At 60.5% G+C, this 19,264-nt stretch overlaps 1 protein-coding gene across 1 annotated transcript; it reads right to left on the bottom strand.

Moving 5' to 3' along the window:
- Nucleotides 1-8,714: 8,714 nt before the first annotated feature.
- Nucleotides 8,715-16,474, bottom strand: NGFR (nerve growth factor receptor). The gene is made up of 6 exons (XM_027907346.1): nt 16,457-16,474; nt 15,853-15,994; nt 12,034-12,393; nt 10,570-10,813; nt 9,680-9,840; nt 8,715-9,074 (listed from the first exon to the last, which is right to left on the bottom strand). Exons 1-6 carry the CDS (start codon nt 16,472-16,474, stop codon nt 8,773-8,775), a joined length of 1,227 nt encoding a protein of 408 aa, XP_027763147.1. The 3' UTR covers nt 8,715-8,772.
- Nucleotides 16,475-19,264: the final 2,790 nt, after the last annotated feature.

Below are 19,264 nucleotides of genomic sequence, written 5' to 3'. Positions count from 1 at the left end.
CTGATGCTCTGCAGCTCCAACCCACGGGTTCCTCTAGGCCAAAGCTGTCGGTCTCTGCACCAGCCCCCACACCCAGAGCTTGTGTCCATCCCCGGAGCCCAGAACCGAGCGCTCGCTGATTTCCTGACATCCCTTTTTGTCCCGGGTCAGCATTTTCCCTCTCCACGGTCACTGCATCCCCCCAGCACCGCAGCCCGGGCTGGTTCCAGCAGGAATGGGGGTCTGGGGGAGCTGGGGACGGGCAGGGAATCTGGGCAGAAGAGCCCAGGCCCTGGTTAAGGGTTTCTGGCACCCTTAACGATGCCACAAACTGTTAATTACCTGCACACAGCCCTGGCTGAGCCCGGGTGCCCTTGGACACACAAGGGAACAGTGGGATCTCCAGGGGATCCTCTGCATCCTCTCTCCGTGTTTTTTGGGGAGAAGGGATGTGCCAAGCAGAGCAAACCCTGAGTGGGGACACCCCCTGCACCCCATCACCCTCCCCAGCCGGTTCTGGCAAAGCCACAGCCCTGGCCCTGCAGCATCCTCCCTCTCCCAGTGTGTCCCGGCATTCCCACAGCTGGGATTTAACCTCCTGCACCTCCCTCTGTCCCCAAAGTGCCCGAGGTGATGATCCAGCAGCAGATTTGCACATTGCAGGGCACTCCCCAGCTCAGAATGCCCGTGTGAGCAGCCCCAAACCCCTCTGCCCTCCCTCAGAGGGGGAGAGTTTTTGCTCCTTGGATTCTCCATCCACTTTGCAGCCCATGGAGGGATATCCCAGGACCTGTCCCGGGTTTTGCAGCAATCTGAGCTGCAATCACCCTGCCTGGGGGGGTCACATCCCCCGGGGCTGGGGGACCCCACCAGGGCTGCCCAGGCCGGGCAGAGGCTGGAGGGGGAATGGGAAGGAAGAGGGGAGAGGGAGGAGGGTGGCAGGGTCAGGAACTGCTTGCTGGAAGGGATTAAAGGCTCAATCTCGACTCAAGAGAAGGAAATTAGAATGAAATCAGCTCCCAACGCCTGCTGCAAACGGGGGCAGGATTTATGGCTGGGGCAGAGCTGGGGTGGGGCATCCCCGGGGCTACCCCAGAGGGTCCTTGCAGGGGACAAAGGAGGTCACTCTAAATCACCCCATAATCGGCCCCAAATCAGCCCCAAATCCCCCCTTGCAGCCCTGACAGCTGGAGACACCGCAGTGCTTCCCTGGGAACACCCAGAGGTGACAGAAATCAACTTCGAACAGGCCACGATCGACCAAAATCAATAGAATTGACAGGATCCCAAACCCGCCCAAAACGGCCCCAAAATGCCCCCAAAATTACCCCAAACACCCTCCTTGCAGCCCCTCTGGGCTTTGCAGAGCTTTCTGGGTGGGCCCAAACGTCGCCTGGAGCCGGTGGAAGGGCAGGAGGTGGCGAGGGAGGTGGGTTGGGATGGATCCCACCATCATCCTGCTCCCATGGGAGCTGGGTCTGGATGTTTGAGGGGACACAGGGAGGCCCCGGCCCCGGGGCAGCACCCCTGGGTGCAGCAGGTTTGTAGGGGCTGGTTGTGGGGGAGACTGAGACAAAACCCATCACCTGCTGCTCCCTCCTCTCCTCCCCTCGGCACTCCCACCTTCCCTCTCACCACGCTCTGATGGCAAGCCTAACACCAGGACCCCCCTTTTCCCTCCACCCTCCCCAAATCCTGTGTTTCCAGACCTCTCCTGACCCCATCCACCACCCCCCTCTCTCCTCCCTTTCCCTGGGGTTTGTCCTGCCGGCACCTCCTGGCTCAGCATCCCAGGTTTGTCCCGTGTCCCAGTGGGATCAGAGCGCGGCTGTGTCACAATTCCAGCCCCCCGGGGTGTCCCGTGGCTCTGTTCCCCCCGGCACTGTCACCCCCAGCCCCACAGCGGGGTGGCAATGGGGATCCCAGCAGGAGCTGCCTGTAAAACGCAGCGAGTTAATCAGGGAGATAATTGAAACCAGGGCCGGGGCTGGAAAAGCAGGAGCAGGGAGGGGGTGGGAAGCTGGGACTGAGGGGGGCGGGGAGGGTCTTTGGGGTTTTGTGTTTGTGTTTTCCACGGCAGGGAACAAACCCATCTGGTTGCATGGACAATTCCCAGCAAACCCTCTGGTTCAATCCTTTTGCTCCCAGTGCAGGATTGAGGGTTAGGATTAGGGTTAGGGTTAGGATTAGGGTTAGGGTTAGGGTTAGGGTTAGGGTTAGGGTTAGGGTTAGGGTTAGGGTTAGGGTTAGGGTTAGGGAAGGAAATGGATGGGTTGGGGGCTCTCCCCTGGGGCTGGGGGGGCAGCCCTGGAGCGTGGCTGTGACCAAACCCCCCTGGGCAGAGACTGAGGGGGCTCAAATCCTTGTCCCTCAGCCAGGAGGAAAAAAAAAAATAAATAAATCCAGCCCCGAGTACTTCAGTTCACCCCCAGATTTAGCCCAAACCCGCCGTTTGGGTGCCTCTGGCCCGGGCTGGAGGGACACACGTGCCCTGCCTGCTCTGGGCACGTGCAGGGCGATGCTGCTTCCCCGGGGCTGTTTTGGAAGAGCTCAGCTTTGGCTCAGGCTCAGGCTGGTCGTGGTTTATCCCCCCCTGCCCCCAAGACCTGCAACCGTTTTACGCCTCCGGTTCCCTGACCCTGCAGTCCCCTGCCAGTGGCCCTGGGGCTTTTCCAGGCTCAGCCGACGCCTCTCTCCAGAAAGGCCTGATTATTCCAGGCTGGAGAGCAAGTCCGCAGCAATTAGAGACGGAACAAAACCCCTCCAGCAGCAGAGCCACGCAAAGGGAACAGGGGAGAGTTTGTGTGGGATGGATTGGAGCTCAAAGACAGGCTGGATCTGCTGGGGATGAGACTTCGCTGCTGCTCGGGAGCAAAAACCTCGCTGGCCTCACTCAGTCCTTCTTCACTCCTCAAGCTTGAGGAGCATCCGTGGAAATTGGGGTTTTCTCTGAGGGTCCCGTGGTGGTGACCCCCTGGACCCAAAATTTGGGCTCCTGAACCCCAAGTTTGGCTTATTTTTGGAGACCAGGCTGTAAAACCAGGTGCTTCCCAGCAGCCCGGGCAGGGCCAAGGATGTGCCCAGGGACGGGGAGGGAGATCCCAGGGAGGGTCAGTGTGGGTGCACTGGAACTGGAGGATGTTTTCTGCCTTCCCACGGCTCTCCTGGCTCCCAGCCCGCCCTCCCTAGTTGGAAAACCAGAAATCTCTATTCCTGAGGACTAAAACCTGGCAGTTTTGCAAAGCAAAGAGAGCAGCCCCCAGTCCTGGCTGACGGTCACCGGTTTTGTATCCCAGGATCCGGGACCGGAGCCTGCACTCCCCTCGCTCTGTTGGAAAGGTTCTCACTCTGCAGATCATGAAAATTTTACTCTGATTTTTTTTTTTTTTTGGGGGGGTGCTTTGTTTCTAAAACAAAGAGGTTTCCAACGCCCAGCAGGCAAAGGTGAAAAATAAACCAAAATATTTATTTAAAAATGAGTAACAAACGAACCTGAGGGCTTGGATCTGGGGGGGATTTACCTTCCTTTTGCTTTTCAGGTGGTGAAAATGAGTCACCAGCTCATGGGGATGAACTGGAACAGGGGAATTAAAACCTTTTTGTGTCCTTCCAGTTGGGTCTTGAGCTCATTTTGCATCCAAGTGCTGCAGTTTTTCCTAGGAAAGGGAAAGCCAGGAACCCTGGGAGCTCTTGTGAAGCATCACCCTCCTGGCTGAAGCTCATCTTTGGTTTGTCTGGACCTTAAACCCTCCTTCAACCCATCCTCCCTTGGAAACAGTAGAAAGTCAATTCTTCCAGACCCCTCCGAGGCTTTTTCCTGCTCTCAGTGATTTTTGTCTTCAGCTGCATTTGGAAGGAAACCAACCCTTCTCAGTAAATCATCCCCCACCTTCCCCTTTCACACTCAAATAAAGGAAATAATTAAAAGAGCAGGGAAATGAGCCTTTGGCAGGTTTCCTTAGGCAGTTTTTCAGCCTTGGGTGCTGTGTGGAGTTTGGAACCTTTGGCAGGGCCTTCCAGGGAGCCTCTGGGATGGCTCAGCCCGAGGGCTCTGGACACTCCCGGGGCTCCCTGCTCCCTTCCCCGTGTTCCAGGATGGCACTCTGCTGTGCCTGCAGCAGAACAAAAGCTCTGCTCGACTCCATCTGCTTTTTCCAGCTCCAGGAGAAGCCAGGCTTTGCCTCAGTGTCCCTGGAGTTCCCAGCCAGCAGCAGTTTGCACCCCAGGCTTGTGTTTTGACAGAAAGCAGAGTGTTTTCCCCCATTATCCCTCAGCTTGCCTGGCTGGAGGGTTTATCCTGCTCCAGGCTTATCCTGCCCCAATCCTGATCCAGGTTTCCCCTGCCTAGCCACAGTCCCAGCTTCTGCTGAGCCTCTGGATGCTCCAGCAGCACCCCCAGTTCCTCGACGTTTGGGCCACGGACACGTTTCCCGAGCCTGGTCCACAGAGATGCCCTGATGGATTAATGCCACACCTCGTCCTTCCGCCTAATCCCTGTTTTCCTGCTCAGCCCCACTGTCCCAGGGCTGGAAAAGCCCCGGGTGAGGAGCTCAGAGCAGGTGAAATCAGGAAAGCCCCCCCTGGCTGTGGCAGCAGCCCCGGGATGAGCCGTGCCCAGTCCTGGCCCTGGAACCCCCCCAGCATTCCCGGCGCTCCCACCAACCTGCTTCCCATTATCTGGGAATGCAGCTCCGGCATCTGGGACACAGATTTAGCCCGGGGGAGCTCGGGGGGCTGATGACACGCGTGTCCTGCCCAGGGGAGCTCGGGGGGCTGATGACACGCGTGTCCTGCCCAGGGGAGCTCAGGGGGAGCCGTCCTGGGATCAGGAGCATCTCCAAACCCCCCTCTCCCTGTGCTGCTCCCCCAGGTCTGTGCAGGGTCACTGAGGGGAACCCTCACAGAGTTTTTCTCCAGGCAGACAGATGGAGGGGCGAGAAATGGAGGTGGGATTAGTGTTGGGCAGCTGCAGCCCCACGCCAGGAGCTGCTGTCTCGCTCCCAAAGCTGCTCTGCTGGAAGCTCAGCTTTCCTTTCCCAGCTTTCCTTTCCCAGCTTTCCTTTCCCAGCTTTGTCCCACTGCTCAGGGACGGTCCTGGCTCCCCCCAGGGCCGGGAGTTGAGTGACAAGCACCTCAGTGCCTCGTGGGATTTTAATTCAGGGGGGTTTCACCTTTTTTCTCAGGGTTACCTAAGGGGGTTACCTGAGACCTGGGCATGGGGAGTGGTGATTTTTCTGGTGGATCCAGTGTGGATTTATCGCTGTCCTCCCGTGTCAGTGGCTGTCCCCCCTCACCCCTGGGCCTTGGGAGCCCCTCAGAGCCCCTGCAGCAGATGTGACATTAAGCCCCGGGCTGCTCCTTCCCTCCCCAGGCACCCATCAAGGAGGGGAAGGAAGTTTTCCAGGGCCTTTTCCCTGCTCAGCAGCCCAAGCAAACATCAGGTTCCTTTCCAGATCTTGCTGTTCTTTTTTTCCTCTCCTTCACTCCCCATAAATCAGGTCGTTCTCCCCAGGGACCAGCAGATCCCACACAGCTGATCCCACACATGAAGACCACCTTGCAAAGCTTCTTTCCCCTTTCTGCTCCAGACAGGGATGCAGGGAAGGTGATGGGGGGAGAGGATGCTCACGATCCCCCCCTCCAGCTCCAGGCTCCCTTCCCAGGCAGAAACCCTTCACCTCCCGCTCCCAGCTCCGCTCCTTTCTCCATTCCAGCCTCTCTCCCAGGGGAGGGCGGGGATTAAGAGGAAGCAGATTAAGCCCTAATGGATTGATTGCAATTATTTTCCCTTGTTTATCTGTAGGACTGTCTGGGAGCCTGAGGAAAGGAAAGGGAATGTTCTTTCTGCTCCTCATTAGGGCTCCTGCTGGAGAGCATCCCAGGGTAGCCAAAAATAAAGGTAGCTATATCTGATTCCCCAATTTTGGGGTCTTGGAGACTGGGAAGTGCAAATACTCTGTGTGTAAATGCTGGGTGTTAATACTGGGTAAATCCTTCTGTGTGCAAACCCACACCAGTCCCGTGCAGACACCAGCCCCGGCACCATTCCTGCTGCTTACAAGGTTCAGACAGGAGGACGGGCAAGGAAAGAAAGAAAAAGGCCCCTTGAGAAGGCTCTGAGGGCCCATTTCTTACCAGGGACTCACAGGGTTTTGGGAGAGCAGGAAGAATCAAGGACACACCGACGTAGTGATGCTCTTTATTGGCATCTGACGGATACACAAGGACACCTCCCCCCACCCCGTACATCACCCCCCGCCTCATGCTGCTCACACCCACCCACCCCCAACCCCCAAAATCCTCCTACAGCGGCGACTTTGCACCGAGAAACTTCCTAAGAAACCAGCCCTGGGACCACAGAGAGGGGTGGGTGGAGGAAACACGCTCTTTGCACACCAGACACGCCAGAAACAGACACAGAACGGACCCGACGAGCACCAGCTTTGGCTTGGTTTTCCCTCCTTGTTTGGTGTTTTTTTTTTTTTTCTTCATTTGTTAATTTTATTTATTTATTTCCTGCAACCGAGGCTTCCCCGCCCCGGCTTCTCTTTGGATCTGAGTTTTTTTGCCTCCCGGTTTCCTCAGCCCTGAGGAAATGGCTTTGCTGTGGGTGATTGAGACCCAAGGTCCTGGAGAAGAGCAGCTCCCAGCCGGAGAGGCACGGCTGGGTTGGTTTGTCAGGATGAACCGGCAGTTGGTTCTGCTTTGTTTTTGTTTTTGTTTTGTTTTGATGTGGGCGCTTTTTTCCAGCCGCCCTCAGTTTGTATCTGAGCCACTTTTCCAAAATGACAAAAAAAAAAGGGACCAGTGGAAACAACCTGATGATAAAAATTTCTCCCGAAGCGTCCCTGGGGATGAATCCCATGGGATGGATCCCTGGAAGCAGCCGGAGCCCTGGCTGGGGTTTTGCAGAGCCAGAGTCACCCACTGCGAGCAGGGTTGCAAATCTGGGGCAGTTTCCTTGGATTTCGGTGGTGGGAGAGGTTTGGGACTCTGGTGGGAGACTCACAGCCCTGTTCCTCTGGAGGGATCTTTGCTCCTCTGCTGCCCAAGGGCAGGAAGCGTGGAATGTCCCATCCTGGAGATCTGGATCTCTGAAGAACTCCCAGAAAGCTTCTGAAGGACCTGGGTGCTTCAGTCCTATCCATGCAGGCCCCAATCCCTGGGAGGACACCGAGCTCTCCCTCCCTTCCCGGCAGCTCCACCGGGATCAGCCAAATCCTTCCACATTCCCAAGTTTCTCAAGGACCTGCTGCAGTGGTTTTTGCTGCTCCCGTTGAGTCTTTAAGGCCAGAAACGAGGTGGGACCGAAGGCTTGGGCTGGGAACGCTCCCCTTGGAGGTGGACAGGCTGTGAGGAAGAGGGAAGGGCTGGGGTGGGAGCTGTCACCCCATGTCACACACACAAACATCGAGCAGGGAGTAAAACAACACCACAGTATTTACAAGTCTCGCTTGTCTCCTTGAGGAGGGGAGGAAAATCACCTTCTGCCTTCAGGACAGAGTTCCTGGATGAATCCAGAGGCGAAGGAGGGGCCGTGCATCAGCTGCCCCGGCAGCCCCTCCTCTGCAGAACCCTCCCAGTGCTCCGGGCAAGCAAGAGGCCATGGCTGAGTTGGGATCATGTCCCGGGACCTTGGTGGCAGCTCTTGGGGGAACAGGTTCTCCAGCGTCACCCAGGAGTGGGCTGGGAGCTGATATGCCAAAAAAGATGCCCTCCCAGCTCTGGAGAGGTGGAGGTGGCAAGCGCTGTCCCCTCCCTGGGGGTCCCAGACAGGGACGTGCTGGGGTCACCCCCGGGGTGCACGAGGGTGGGCAGCACCTGCTGAATGACCCCAGGGGAGCTTCTGAGCCCCCCTACACAGTGCTGGAGGAGGAGGAGCCCTTACAAGCAGGGGTTCTCTGGGTCAGGAGGGGCAGTGCAATCGTGACAAGGTGGCTTTGCCAGGGACATCAGGATGGGAAGGGGAAGGATGAACACAGCCCTTTTATCACGTCCCTGCAGCAGGCAGGCACTTTTTCCAGCCCTTTAGACCTTCAGTGTCCCCCATGAACTGTGTCCATGGGAGCTTCAGTGTCCCCTTCAGCCCCCGAAGGGCTCCCCCCCAAAATCTGCTCCGGGTGGTCCCAGCTGCTCCTCACCGGGACCAAACACTGGCAGCCCCCTGGAGCTTGGGGAGAGGGGGCTGCACCCCCCAAATTTCACAGTGTAGCTCGGGCTGCTGGTCCCCCCTCACAGGAGCAGCCCCCAAATCCTGCTACAGCAGCTCCAGTTCCCTCCAGCCCTACCCTTGGCCTGCGGTTTGGGGGGAGAGGGGAAGCAGCTGCATTTTGGGGGAGCAGGAAGGAAAGGTTGGGCGTGGGAGGAAGAGGAGAACTTGGAGCCCCAAGGAGAACTTGGAGCCCCAGGGAGAAAGGGCTGGAAGGGAGGAGAGAGGAGAGGGCTGAGAGCTTGCTGCTCCCTCCTGTGTCCATCTGTCCGTCCATCCAGCCTGTCTGTCCGTCCATCCAGCCTCAAGGGGCCGGAGACGGGATCTGGGCGTGGAGAGGGACTGAGCCCCCCCAAAAACACCCCTCAGGGGCTGCCGGGGGGAGGCAGCGGCGGGAGGGGCCGGTACCGAGAGCAGGAGCTCCGGGAGCGGGAGCTCAGGGCGCGCAGGGCTGCCAACAGGGGGGGCCCGGGGAGGCCCCGCTGTCCCCCCGCCCTCCCCCCCGGGGCTGCCCCTGCCGGGGAGGGGAAGGGCGAGAGGGGCCCGGGGGGAGGGGACCCCGCGGGGCCGCCCCGGGCCGCCCTTCAGACGGGCGAGGTGGCCGTGGACTCGCTGCCCAGGCTGTCGGCGATGTCCCCGCGCTGGATCCTGCGCAGCGCGGCCAGCAGCGCCTCCAGGGTGGCCGATTCCTTGGAGGACCAGTGGGCCAGCAGAGCCCGGGCGGGCGATTCCTCGCGGGTGAAGGAGTCAATGAGGTCCTCCTTGTAGCCCAGCTCCCCCGCCAGCTGCCTCCACGTCTCCTCGGCAGAGCTGCCCAGCAGCTTCTCCACCTCCTCCTGCTTGCCGGGGGGAAGGCTCGTGTAGAGGGTCCCGTCTCCCTTGGGCGCTGGGAAGGGTGGAGAGGAATTAAACCCACCCCGAGGTGCCCCTGCCCACCCCAGGGGTGCCCCTGCCCTGCAGCTCCAGCTCTTTAAAGAGGGTAAAGGATGTTGATAACAAAGGAAAACTTCTCATGTTCTTTTAAGGGTAAAGAATATAAAAATGGAAAGCCTCCCAAGACTGACTGGACTGGTTCATTTTTATCTGGCTGACTGGGCTGATAAGTCCCTGAAAAAAAATCAGTATCTCCCATCAACTTGTAAACAATTCAGTTATTTGCTTAAATCATTAGGAAGTCCTACCAGCTGTTATAGGCCTGCTCACAGGCTTAAAATTAAGCTCAGCCACTTATGACTGAAAGAATGGACAAAAACCCCCAAACTTGGTTTTTTTTCTGGATTTAGGTTATTGCTGGAATAGTTTACAATTTAACTCCTTTTTCGTTTACCCTCAACACCCTCATTTAATTTTTTGGTGTTACAGAGTGTTTTTTCTCCTCCCTTCTCTTTTCACGTCACTTTGCTCTTCCTTTCCCTCTCTCCTCTCCCTCTCTGACAAGCAGTGAAATGAACAGTGGTTTTAATCAGTGTTAAAGTTCCAAACCCGCCCTACCTGGCCCCTGGGTGCTCTGGCTGGGGGGCTGCTGGTCGTGCAGGCTCTGGCTGTCCACGGAGATGCCGCTGTCGCTGTGCAGCTTCTCCCCCTCCGGAGAAGGGGTCTGGTTCACGGGGCGGTTGTTGGCCCCCTGCTTGTTCTGCTTGCAGTTGTTCCACCTGGGGAGAGGGGGGAGAGGGTCAGGGAGGTGACATCCCCCGGGATTGTCCCCTGGGATTGTTCCCATCCCCTGGGAGAAGTGTTTCTCCTACAGCAGGTTGAAATCGGGATTCACAGGTGCTGAGCGGACACCGAGCTCCTGAGCTTCCATGGAGCCTAGTGATTAATATTTCAGCTAAAATTCCACAGAGCACAACAATAATAGGTCGGGAAGGGCCTCCAGGATCGTCAAGTCCAGCCTCAGAACAGATCCAGCCACGTCCCTCGGTGCCACCTCTGCTTGTTCTTTGGACACTTCCAGGGATGGCGACTTCACCGCCACCCTGGGGGAGCCCCTTCCTCAGGGATCCACCCCAAAAATCCACCCCGGGGGTGCCCCCGTGCCGGGATGCCCACGGAGCCACCGAGCCTGCCCTGGCTTGCCCGTGGCCAGGTGCAAACCCCAGGGCTGAGCTGCTGAGCTGATCGGCTCTGACAGTGCCAGGGCGAGCAGGGGCAGGGACGGGGGTGCAGGGAGGGCTCCTCGCCCCCACCCTGCTGCCATCGGCCTCTTTGCTCCCTCAGCTGTCTCCTCGTGGATTTTTGGGAATCCACCTCTACCCACCCGGCCTGGTGCCCTCCCTCCTTCCCTCCCTCCCTCGCTCGTGGGTGGCAGCTCTGGCTGCAGGACATCCCAAAGGGGGGCACACACACAGTGCCCGTTTCCCATCCCCCAGGCCCTGCTGTACCTTTTGAAGGCGATGTAGGCCACCAGCCCCACCACCACGGCGGCCAGGATGGAGCAGTAGACGGGGATGAGGTTGTCGGCGGTGCCGCGGCTCACGACGGGCTGGGAGCTGCCCATGATGGTGGTGCCCGTGTCTGCCAGGGTGCTGGGCAGCACCTCAGTGCTGAGGGGCTCCCTGGTGACGGGCTCAGGGCTCTCAGAGCCCACCAGGGATGGGGTGTGTGTCGTCCAGCGAGGGTGGAGACCTGGGAGGGGACAGGAGAGGAGGAGGTGGCAACATCAGCAGGTTTGAGCCCCATCCCTGGTCCCCAGGACAGGTCAGAGCTGTCCCCTGCCCTGAGGGGGCCTGACTGATGCCTGCCCTGAGGGCTGGATGTGGCCATGGCTATGCAAGCTCTTCCCAGCCCTGGGTTTGCTCTGGTTCTGCAGCTCTTCCCTCCACTGCTGCTCCCAAAATCCAGGACAGCTGCCCCAGCTGCCTCCCATCCGTGCACATCTGCACCAGGACTGGGGTAAGGCCCACAGAGCTGGGCTCATCCCCTCCCAAAACCTGGTCTTGCCCCTTTCCTCGCCCCTGCCTGCACCCCCACCCTGCCAGCCCCGCCTGGCAGTGACCCCATTCCCATCACATCGGGGTGTGGTCCATGGAGAGAGGGGATCCGTCCTGTCCTGCCCCAGGGACACACCCTCACCTGTGGCTGCCCCATCCTACCCCTGCCCTGGGTGTCAGCCCATCCCAACCCCCCGTGTTCATCACCAGGGGCTGGTCCTGTGCCCACGGGCAGCGAGTCCTGCAGGGCTGAGCCACATCTGCCAGCCCAGCACGGATGGAGAGGGAGTCACAGCAGGGAGCTGGCACCCTGCCCTGCCCCATGGCCCCTGTCCCAGCGTGGATGGCCCTGGTGGCACAGCAGGGAGCTGACTCCCTTCCCTTTGGCAGTGCTGCTCCAGTGGCAGCTCCCGGGGCACCGTGCCCGGATAACAAAGCTGGCCCTGTGCTCCTCCACTTGTGGCTCCATTTACTCGACCCCTCCCGGGGAGCAGCCCTGGCTGCCCTGGTGCTGTGACCCAGCGGTGCCCGGGACAAAGCTCTTTTCTCCCTGGCAGGGAATCGGCTGCCGCTGCCAAGGAGCCGCTGGCATTCCCAGCTGAGGCTGGGGAAGCTCTGGCTGTTCCTGGGCACCCAAAGCCACCCTGGCTCCACACAGCAACACCCAGAGGGGGTTCAGCCCCCGGGAAGGGCTGGCCAGGCCCCGGGCTGGGGTTCTGGGCAGGAGACAAGGGCTCACGGTGAGGGTCAGAGGCTGCAATTCCCGAGGGAAGGAGGTCTCAGCTGGACACCGGGGTCCCCTTGTCTGAGCCACGGACACCCCCCCCCTCAGAGAGGGAAACTGAGGCAGGGAGCAGCACAGCGAGCCCGGTGATCCCCCCATCCCCTCCGCTCCCCTGGCAAGGGCAGCCTCACCCCTGCACTCGGCGTCCGACACGGCCGTGCACTCCTTGACCAGCACCTCGTTGTCCTCGCAGGTGGTGCAGGGCAGGCAGGGGTCCACGAAGTTGGCCTCGCTGGAGAAGGTGCCCTCGGGGCACTCCTCGCACACCGTGTCCTGCGAGTCCTTGCAGGGGAACATGAGCCCGAAGCCCACCTCGCACACGCGGCACTCCCTGCAGGCCCCGCTGGCCTCGTCCTGGAAGTACCCGTAGGCGCAGTGGCACACGGCGTCGTCAGACTCCACGCAGGGCGCTGACATGCTCTGCAGCCCCACGCACTGCGTGCAGGGCTTGCACGGCTCCGTGGCGCTCACCGTGTCCGAGTAGGTGACACCTGCAGGGGACAGAGCCTCAGCAGGGCCAGCAGGGCAGACACACCACATTCCCTCCTGTGTGCCCCCCCTGCAGCTCCCCCAGCACCCCCAGCACCCCCCCGGGCTCTGCTTCCCATTCCCACTAACCATTCCTGCAGCAACTCCCAGCCCTGTGGGGATCCAGCCCTTTGTGCTGGCCTTGTGTGGGGAGCCAGGGCAGCACCCAGCCCTGCTCAGGCTGCTCTCAACTGTTCTACACAAAACTAGTACAAACGAGGTTTATTTAATTCCATATTGTCTTTCTAGGACATTGCTGCTCGTTTGTTTCGTTATATACACATGGCATCAGTTTAAACCACAGGTCTGTGAACCAACCCTTGGTGTTCCCTTTTGGGGTGACGAGGAAACAGGAGGCCTAAATGTCTCTTCTTTGTCTGTCCAAGGGTGCTCATCCTCACCCTCAGCGTCCCCAGGCAAGTTCCCTGCCCCCAGCCGGAGCTCCATCCCTATTTTCGACCTCCTGATGGTCCCTGTGGGCATCCCAGAGCCAGCCCTGTGTTTGACCTCCTGATGGTCCCACAGCATCCCACAGCCAGCCCACAGCCCCTGCTGCTCCTCAGCATCCCATCACTTTCTCCTCCACATCCTGCCCGGGGGTCCCTTGGGGCATCACGGCCCGTTCCCCCCTCCTCAGCCATGTGTCCCCAGCTCGGGGGTGTGATGTGACAGGAGGTGACAACACTAATTGCTGACTCTCCCTGACCCCGGGGCTTCTTGCTCTCCGGTTTCATCCTGTAGGACTGACTGCCGGAGAAATCAATCCCCCTCCCTCCCTCTGCCCGATCCCAAAGGTGTTTGAGGATATTTTTAGCCCAGGAAGCCGGGTCAGCTCCGTCCTGGAGGGCACAGCTGCTGTCCCTGCCTTGGTTGCTCCCATCGATCCCATCGGAGCCCCATCTCCCCTCACCCACAATGCCAAGGGGAAAGTCCAGCCTCCGGGATGGAGGAGGTGTTGGGGAGCTCAGCCCCAACCCCTCTGCTTCCCTGCTCCTTGGGAAACAATCCAGCCACTGCCTGAATCCTTACCAGCCTGCTCATCTCCCAAGGGTGAGCACGGACATGGCAATTCCCACTCTCAGCAGCCTCCAGATTCCCTGGGAGTCCAAAGGGAGACCCAGCCATGGACAAGCTCAGGGCAGAGCTGTCCCAGTGCTTAATTTCTGGCTGTTTCAAGAGAGAAATGGGAACGAAAGTCCCTGATCTGCCAGTGATGGGCGGGATCAGAGGGACGGAGGTGCCATCCCAGCTGCGTTTTTCCCCTGGTTGAGCTCAGCAAATCCCATCCCAGCCATGACATTCCCGCTCCCAACATCACCCAGGGCCTATGTCTGGGTGTCCTGTTCCTCTCCCCTGTAACGTAGGGATGTAATTCCCTGCAATTGCAGGGCACCAGGGAGCACAGAATCACAGAATGGTTTGGGCTGGAAGGGACCTTGAACCCACCTCATTCCACCCCCACCACGGGCAGGGACTAGCCCTGGTCACTCCAAGCCTGGATCCGGACACTTCCAGGGATGGGGCAGGCACAGATTCACTGGCACACTTGTTTTTGGAGCTGTTGGCCTTGTCTGTGCCCTGGGGAGGGGGAGTGAGCAGCCCCTGCCCCCGTGCCCAGCCGAGCGAGCGGAGCCGGAGCAGCTCCGGGTGCTCCCATTAACCTGGGCTCATCCTTCGCATTATCCTGAATTATTGATGGGCACCATTAGAGCGGGGAAGTGGCCAGGAAAGGCTTTCGGCTGAGTGGGCACATTTGCAGTGGCAGCAAAGGTATCTGAGCTGAGCAATTACAGCTGAGATTCAAACTGGGCCCCCCCCAGCCCTCCCCCCCTCACTGGGGAGGGGATAAATAAATCATGAGGCAGCAGCCAGGGGGGCTGGAAAGGCTGGGGGGACAGGAAAATCAGAATAAAACAAGGCAGTGACCACTGGGGCTGGCACAGGGATCGTCCCCCCCAGCCCCTGCAGGCTCTGGCGGGGGGCAATGTTTGGTTGGAGCGGATTTTTCCAAAACAATCCGGCTGGTGAGTCGGGAAGACGTCCAAGGGGAGGCAGCCCGGGGTGGAGGTGGGGATCTCGCAGCCCTGGGCCGTGCCCACATTCCTGCAGCCCAGGCTGTGCCAGCACCGGGGCTGCCTCCACCTGCCCGGCCCAGTGAGCAGGATCCGGGATCCCGGGAAAGGGGAACGGGGGATCCCGAGGCCTGGAGAGTGGCACAAGGAGCCAGGAATGCAAAGTCACCCTCTGGGTTTGCATCCCCTGCAGCTGGAGTCTGACAGCCTGGGCAGCTTCCCCTCGGGAAGGGTTTGTCTCTGCACAACCTCAACACCCTCCAGGATGGCTGGAAATTCCCTCTATCCCATAAGTTCCCAGAAAGAGATCAGGGAGACAAGCCTGGAAGTGCAGGTAGTGGGAAAAGGATGGGAAAAGGACCCATCTGGGCACCTCCAGGAGTGCAAAGCCCCCTCTGGGTTGGCAGCCCTGCATCTGGAGCCTGACATGCAGGACTCCTGAGGGAAGGGCTGCTGGGGATGGATGGCACAGCGGATGCCCTGGCACCCCACAGCAGGTGGGTCTGAATTCCCAGCTTATCCTGCCCAAGCACAGGGAGGGTGAGCGAGGTCCATCGATTTTGCAGGAGAGCTGAGGTATTTTTAGCCCTGCCCTGTCCCTGCCCTGTCCCTGCCCTGTCCCTGCCCTGTCTGTGCCCTGTCCCTGTCCCTGTCCCTGTCCCTGTCCCTGTCCCTGTCCTGTGCTGCTGTTGCTCTGCTTACCCAGCTCCTTCCTCCCAGACTTTGCCTCCTCTTTGCTCCCCCCTGGCCCTGCTCTGTCCCTTCCCCCTCTCAAATCACATCCCCGGAGCAATCCAGCCTTGGCTGGAGCAGCTTCTCCCCCAAATATTTGTGCTTGGGCCTTCAAAGGGTTCTCAGCAGTAAATGTGAAGGGCAGATTGGCTCTGTGGCACCGGGGGAGCTGGAAGAGCTGGGCCATTTCATCTGTAAGCACTTACACAGGTCTCAGCACTCGGCTCCCCCTGACATTTATGGAGCATTCGACACAGGCAACATGCCTGGAGCTGCCTGGGAGAACCCTGTGCCCCCCTCTCCCTCCTGGGGACTGCTGGGATTGGCTTCTCCCCTCTCAAGCTTGTTTTTATTCTGTGGCCCTTTATAAGGTTTCAAAAAAACCCACAAAAACCTGCAGGAGACCCCCCCGTGGCTGGACTGAGAGCAGCACACAGGGTGGGGAGGGGGCTTTGGGGGGTAAATGTTGGCATAAGCTGGGGAGACATCGGGGGGCTGGCTGGTGGGCAAAACCACGACACTCACACCCTCCCAGTGCCCCCCCAGTGCCCCCCCAGTGCCCCCCCAGTGCCCCCCCAGCCCCCGTGGCACCCTTTGGGGGGCTGTGTGGGTACTCACTGTCCAGGCAGGGCTCACACACGGTCTGGTTGACCCCGCAGGGCTGCACCACCCCCTCGCCCAGGTTGCAGGCTCGGCAGCACTCCCCGCTCGTGGTGTACATCTTGGTGTAGCACTTGTCCTTGGAGCCCCAGGAGGGATCCTGGGGAGAGAACAGAGCCAGGACACGGCTCCTGTTAGAACAGGGCAGCTGGGGAAGTGGCATCCAGGTAGAGTCCCACTCTGGGTGACATCCCATACTAAACACAGCTCTTTGGGAGAAACTCCTTTCCTGGGCAAAACTCACTCGCCAGGAAAGGCCCTGCTGGATTCTGCAGCTGGAGGGAGTCAGGAAAGCCCCCATGAGGGTATTTTGGGGGGTGATGGGGGTTTTTCCCCCACAGGGTTACAGTACTGTTTGTTCTTGTCTCTCATCTGAGAAGTGCCCCCCTAAGGACACTTTGCCATCCTGAAGGGCTCAGCTCTGCCCAACCTGGGGAAAGGGAGAGGGGAGGAGACCTTCCTGCCTCAGAGGAGGATTTGGAGAGCTCAGGTGGCAGCTCTGCAGCCCAAGATCCCGTGGGGACCAGAAACCATGAAGGAAGTGCAGGTTTGAAGGGAGCACCAGGAGCTTCAGCGACATTCCCGGCTCATGGAAGTGCCTCTGCTCATAACACCTGCCAGCACAGCTGGAAGCCATAAATATGCCATGAGCCACCCTGCAGAGGCACTTGGCAGCTCAGGGAGTGGGGACCCCCTCCCCAAAACCACCTCTTGGGCTGCAGGAACATCCCTGCCTGGGCAGTGCTGAGATGCTCGCGGGGGTTTGAGCTCTTCCTCGACTCTTTTTTCTCCCTGTGCTCACAAGCAGGTGCGTCCCGGGGCCGGCCCATCCCTCTGCCAGCCAGCTAAGCCCGATTTTTGGGGGGAAGCAGCTCGGCTGAGGCTCGGAGGCGCTCCCCTCCCCGCGCATCTGGATGCCTCGTCAGCCAGTTGGCCGCCTCTCGGCGCACAATGCGGCGTTATGAACTCGCTGCGCATCATCCGGCAGCATCCGGCCTGGCCGAGACAATGGAGCGCCAATTATAGGCATCTGAATGACAAACTGCTCCAATTACCCTGCGCTGGAAAGCCTGCGCTCCCCTCCCCTCCCCACCGCTGCTCCGCCAGCCCCGCTCCGGCCCGGCCCCAGCTGGGCAGGCAGGAGGGACCTGCTGAGCGGGGGAGCCCCCCAGCACCCCCAAATTTCAGCTGGGATATTAGTCTGGGGGTGAGAGAGGGGTTTGCCTGGCAGCGGGGTGGCCACACGCGTGTCCCGGAGGGCAGATTTGGTTCGTGGGGCTTTGGGACCGACCTGGCTGGAGTTCGTCCCGCTGCTGGCGGTGTGTCCCCCCCTGGGCTGGGGCTCACCCCGCTCCCACCTCCTTGGGGATGATTTTCCAGCATCCCAGGGGGGCTGGAGGAGCAGCCGAACGTGCCTGGCTATAAATAGTGGCGGGACAGCCCTGGCAGCACAGCTGGGCCAGCAGCATCCAGCTCTCCCACGCTGCAGGCCACGCTTCTTCCTCTGGGCGACACTCAGACACCCCAGAGACCCCCCCTGGCCACACGTCCCCTTCCCACAGCCCTGCCAGGAGTGGTCAGTGCCACCCCCGTGCCCTGTGCCCCCCTCCCACCCTCCTAAATGCCACGGGAAATGCAACTTCCAGCCCCAGGTGCTGCTCCCCCCACTCGCTCCAGCGTTTGCCTTTCACTTCTGAACCCCCTAAAGATTAACACGCTCGGAGAGGGCACCTGGACTGCGTTAGCTCGCTGAAATGTGTCTGTTATTAACACAACTCCTGTTGACAAAGCCGCAGGTATTAACACCATAAAGCATTCTGACAGCTGGGCCGAGGGGGCACGGGCCGAGGGCGCGGGCGACACCTCTGCGAGCCCTTAATTGCTGTCGGAGCCGTGCCGGGGGGATGCTGTGTCCTGGCAGGCGCAGCTGGATGGGACAGAAGTGCAGGGAGCAGCTTGAAGTGGGATTTGGGCACAGCCCGGAGCCCTGGCACTGCAAACCCGGAGCAGGGAAGGGAGGGAGGGGATGCTCCAGCTGGAGGTGAGCCCGGCGGCGAGCCTGGATCCGAGCTGCCCCCGAGCCTGACAGACGGGCTCTGCCTTTCTTGGCGGAGCACCCCGTCTAGGAAAGGCCAAACCCCCGGCTCCGAGCGCTCCCCGAGGTTTGGGCAGCCGAGGAAGCCACGCGTGAGCTCCGCGGGTCCGGCTCTGCCTCCCCCCTGCAGGTAACGAGCCCCAAACAGGGGGTGTCCGGGCTTTGGGTGGTCCCGGCGCTGCGGGCACGGCTGGGGGGGCACAGCTGGACGTGCCTGGGTGAGGGATGGCGGGGTCTCGGCAGGTGGAACGCCGGGGGGCAGAAGAAACCCCCCAGGGCAGGGGGGGCGATGGCTGAGCTCAGCCCTGAGCCGGGGTGGTGACCGTGGAGGTTTAGGGGACACCAAAGCCCGGCCCTGCTGCAGCTGGTGGCGGGTCATTCCCTGGGGGGAAATCCTTTGAATCCATATGGCTGGACAAGAATCCCTCCTTGCCTTTCCTGCCACGAGCGTCCCGGGGGAAGGAGACCCTCGGGCCAAGCCCTCCCCCCTCCTCAGCCTCTGCGTGAAGCCGCTAAAGCTCCGGCTTTAATATCCTGCCCGAGGGGCGTCCGGCTGCCGAACGACCCCCCGGGGACCCCCGTCAAAGCCTGCCCCAGCAAAAGCCCTGTTTCTGCCCCAGATGGGGGGTCAAGCCCCCCGTGCCCACCCGGCTGCCCCACTCCGGGCACTCCACTCTCTCCAGCCCCCCCGTGCCCCGAAGTTTTTTGTTTGGGGCACACGCCGAGGCTGTGCCCATCGCAGGGCTCTGACGGGAGGAAGGGGGTCTCACCCTCTGCTCTGGGAGAGTTTGGAGCCGGGAAAGTCTAGGAGAGATTTGGGGGGCCGTGGGATGGCGGGAGATGAAGACACTGGGGGTGTGGGTGGCTTCTCCCCCGCTGACCGAGGGCTCTGCCATCCTTCTCTCCCCCGGTAAAAGGGCTGGCAGAGCCCTGTGCAGCGGGGGCAGAGGGGCTGTGAGACCCCCATCACCAGCCACCTCCCCCTCCACATCCCAAGAACTCTGCCCGGCACTCCCGCTGTGTCCGGCACGGGGACCCCCGGGACCTCCCGTCCCGTACCCCCAGGGCTTCCCAGCCCGGTGCACGTGGGACCCCCGGGACCCTCCGAATACCCCTGTCAGGTGCCTCTGGGACCCCTCATCCCACCCCCGGCTGATGCCTCGGGGACCCTCCATCGCGTTACCGCAGGGATCCTCCATCCCACGCTGCCTGCTGCCTCCGGGGACCCTCCGCGCTGTCCCCGAGATGCTGCTCCCCGGTACCCCTGGGACCCTC

Source organism: Empidonax traillii, unplaced genomic scaffold (genome assembly GCF_003031625.1).
Source record: "Empidonax traillii isolate 1590-97213 ecotype Southwest subspecies unplaced genomic scaffold, ASM303162v1 scaffold1442:size118219, whole genome shotgun sequence".
NCBI lineage: Eukaryota > Metazoa > Chordata > Aves > Passeriformes > Tyrannidae > Empidonax > Empidonax traillii.
This window is presented reverse-complemented; position numbering and strand designations above follow the sequence as displayed.

What these genes read in the sequence shown, in the direction of transcription:
- NGFR (XM_027907346.1), bottom strand. An exon ending in GTCGGACGCCGAGTGCAGGG is followed by an intron (nt 10,814 to 12,033) that starts GTGAGGCTGCCC and finishes GTCCCCTCCCAG; the next exon opens with GTCTCCACCCTCGCTGGACG. An exon ending in CCAGAGCACCCAGGGGCCAG is followed by an intron (nt 9,075 to 9,679) that starts GTAGGGCGGGTT and finishes CACCCTTCCCAG; the next exon opens with CGCCCAAGGGAGACGGGACC.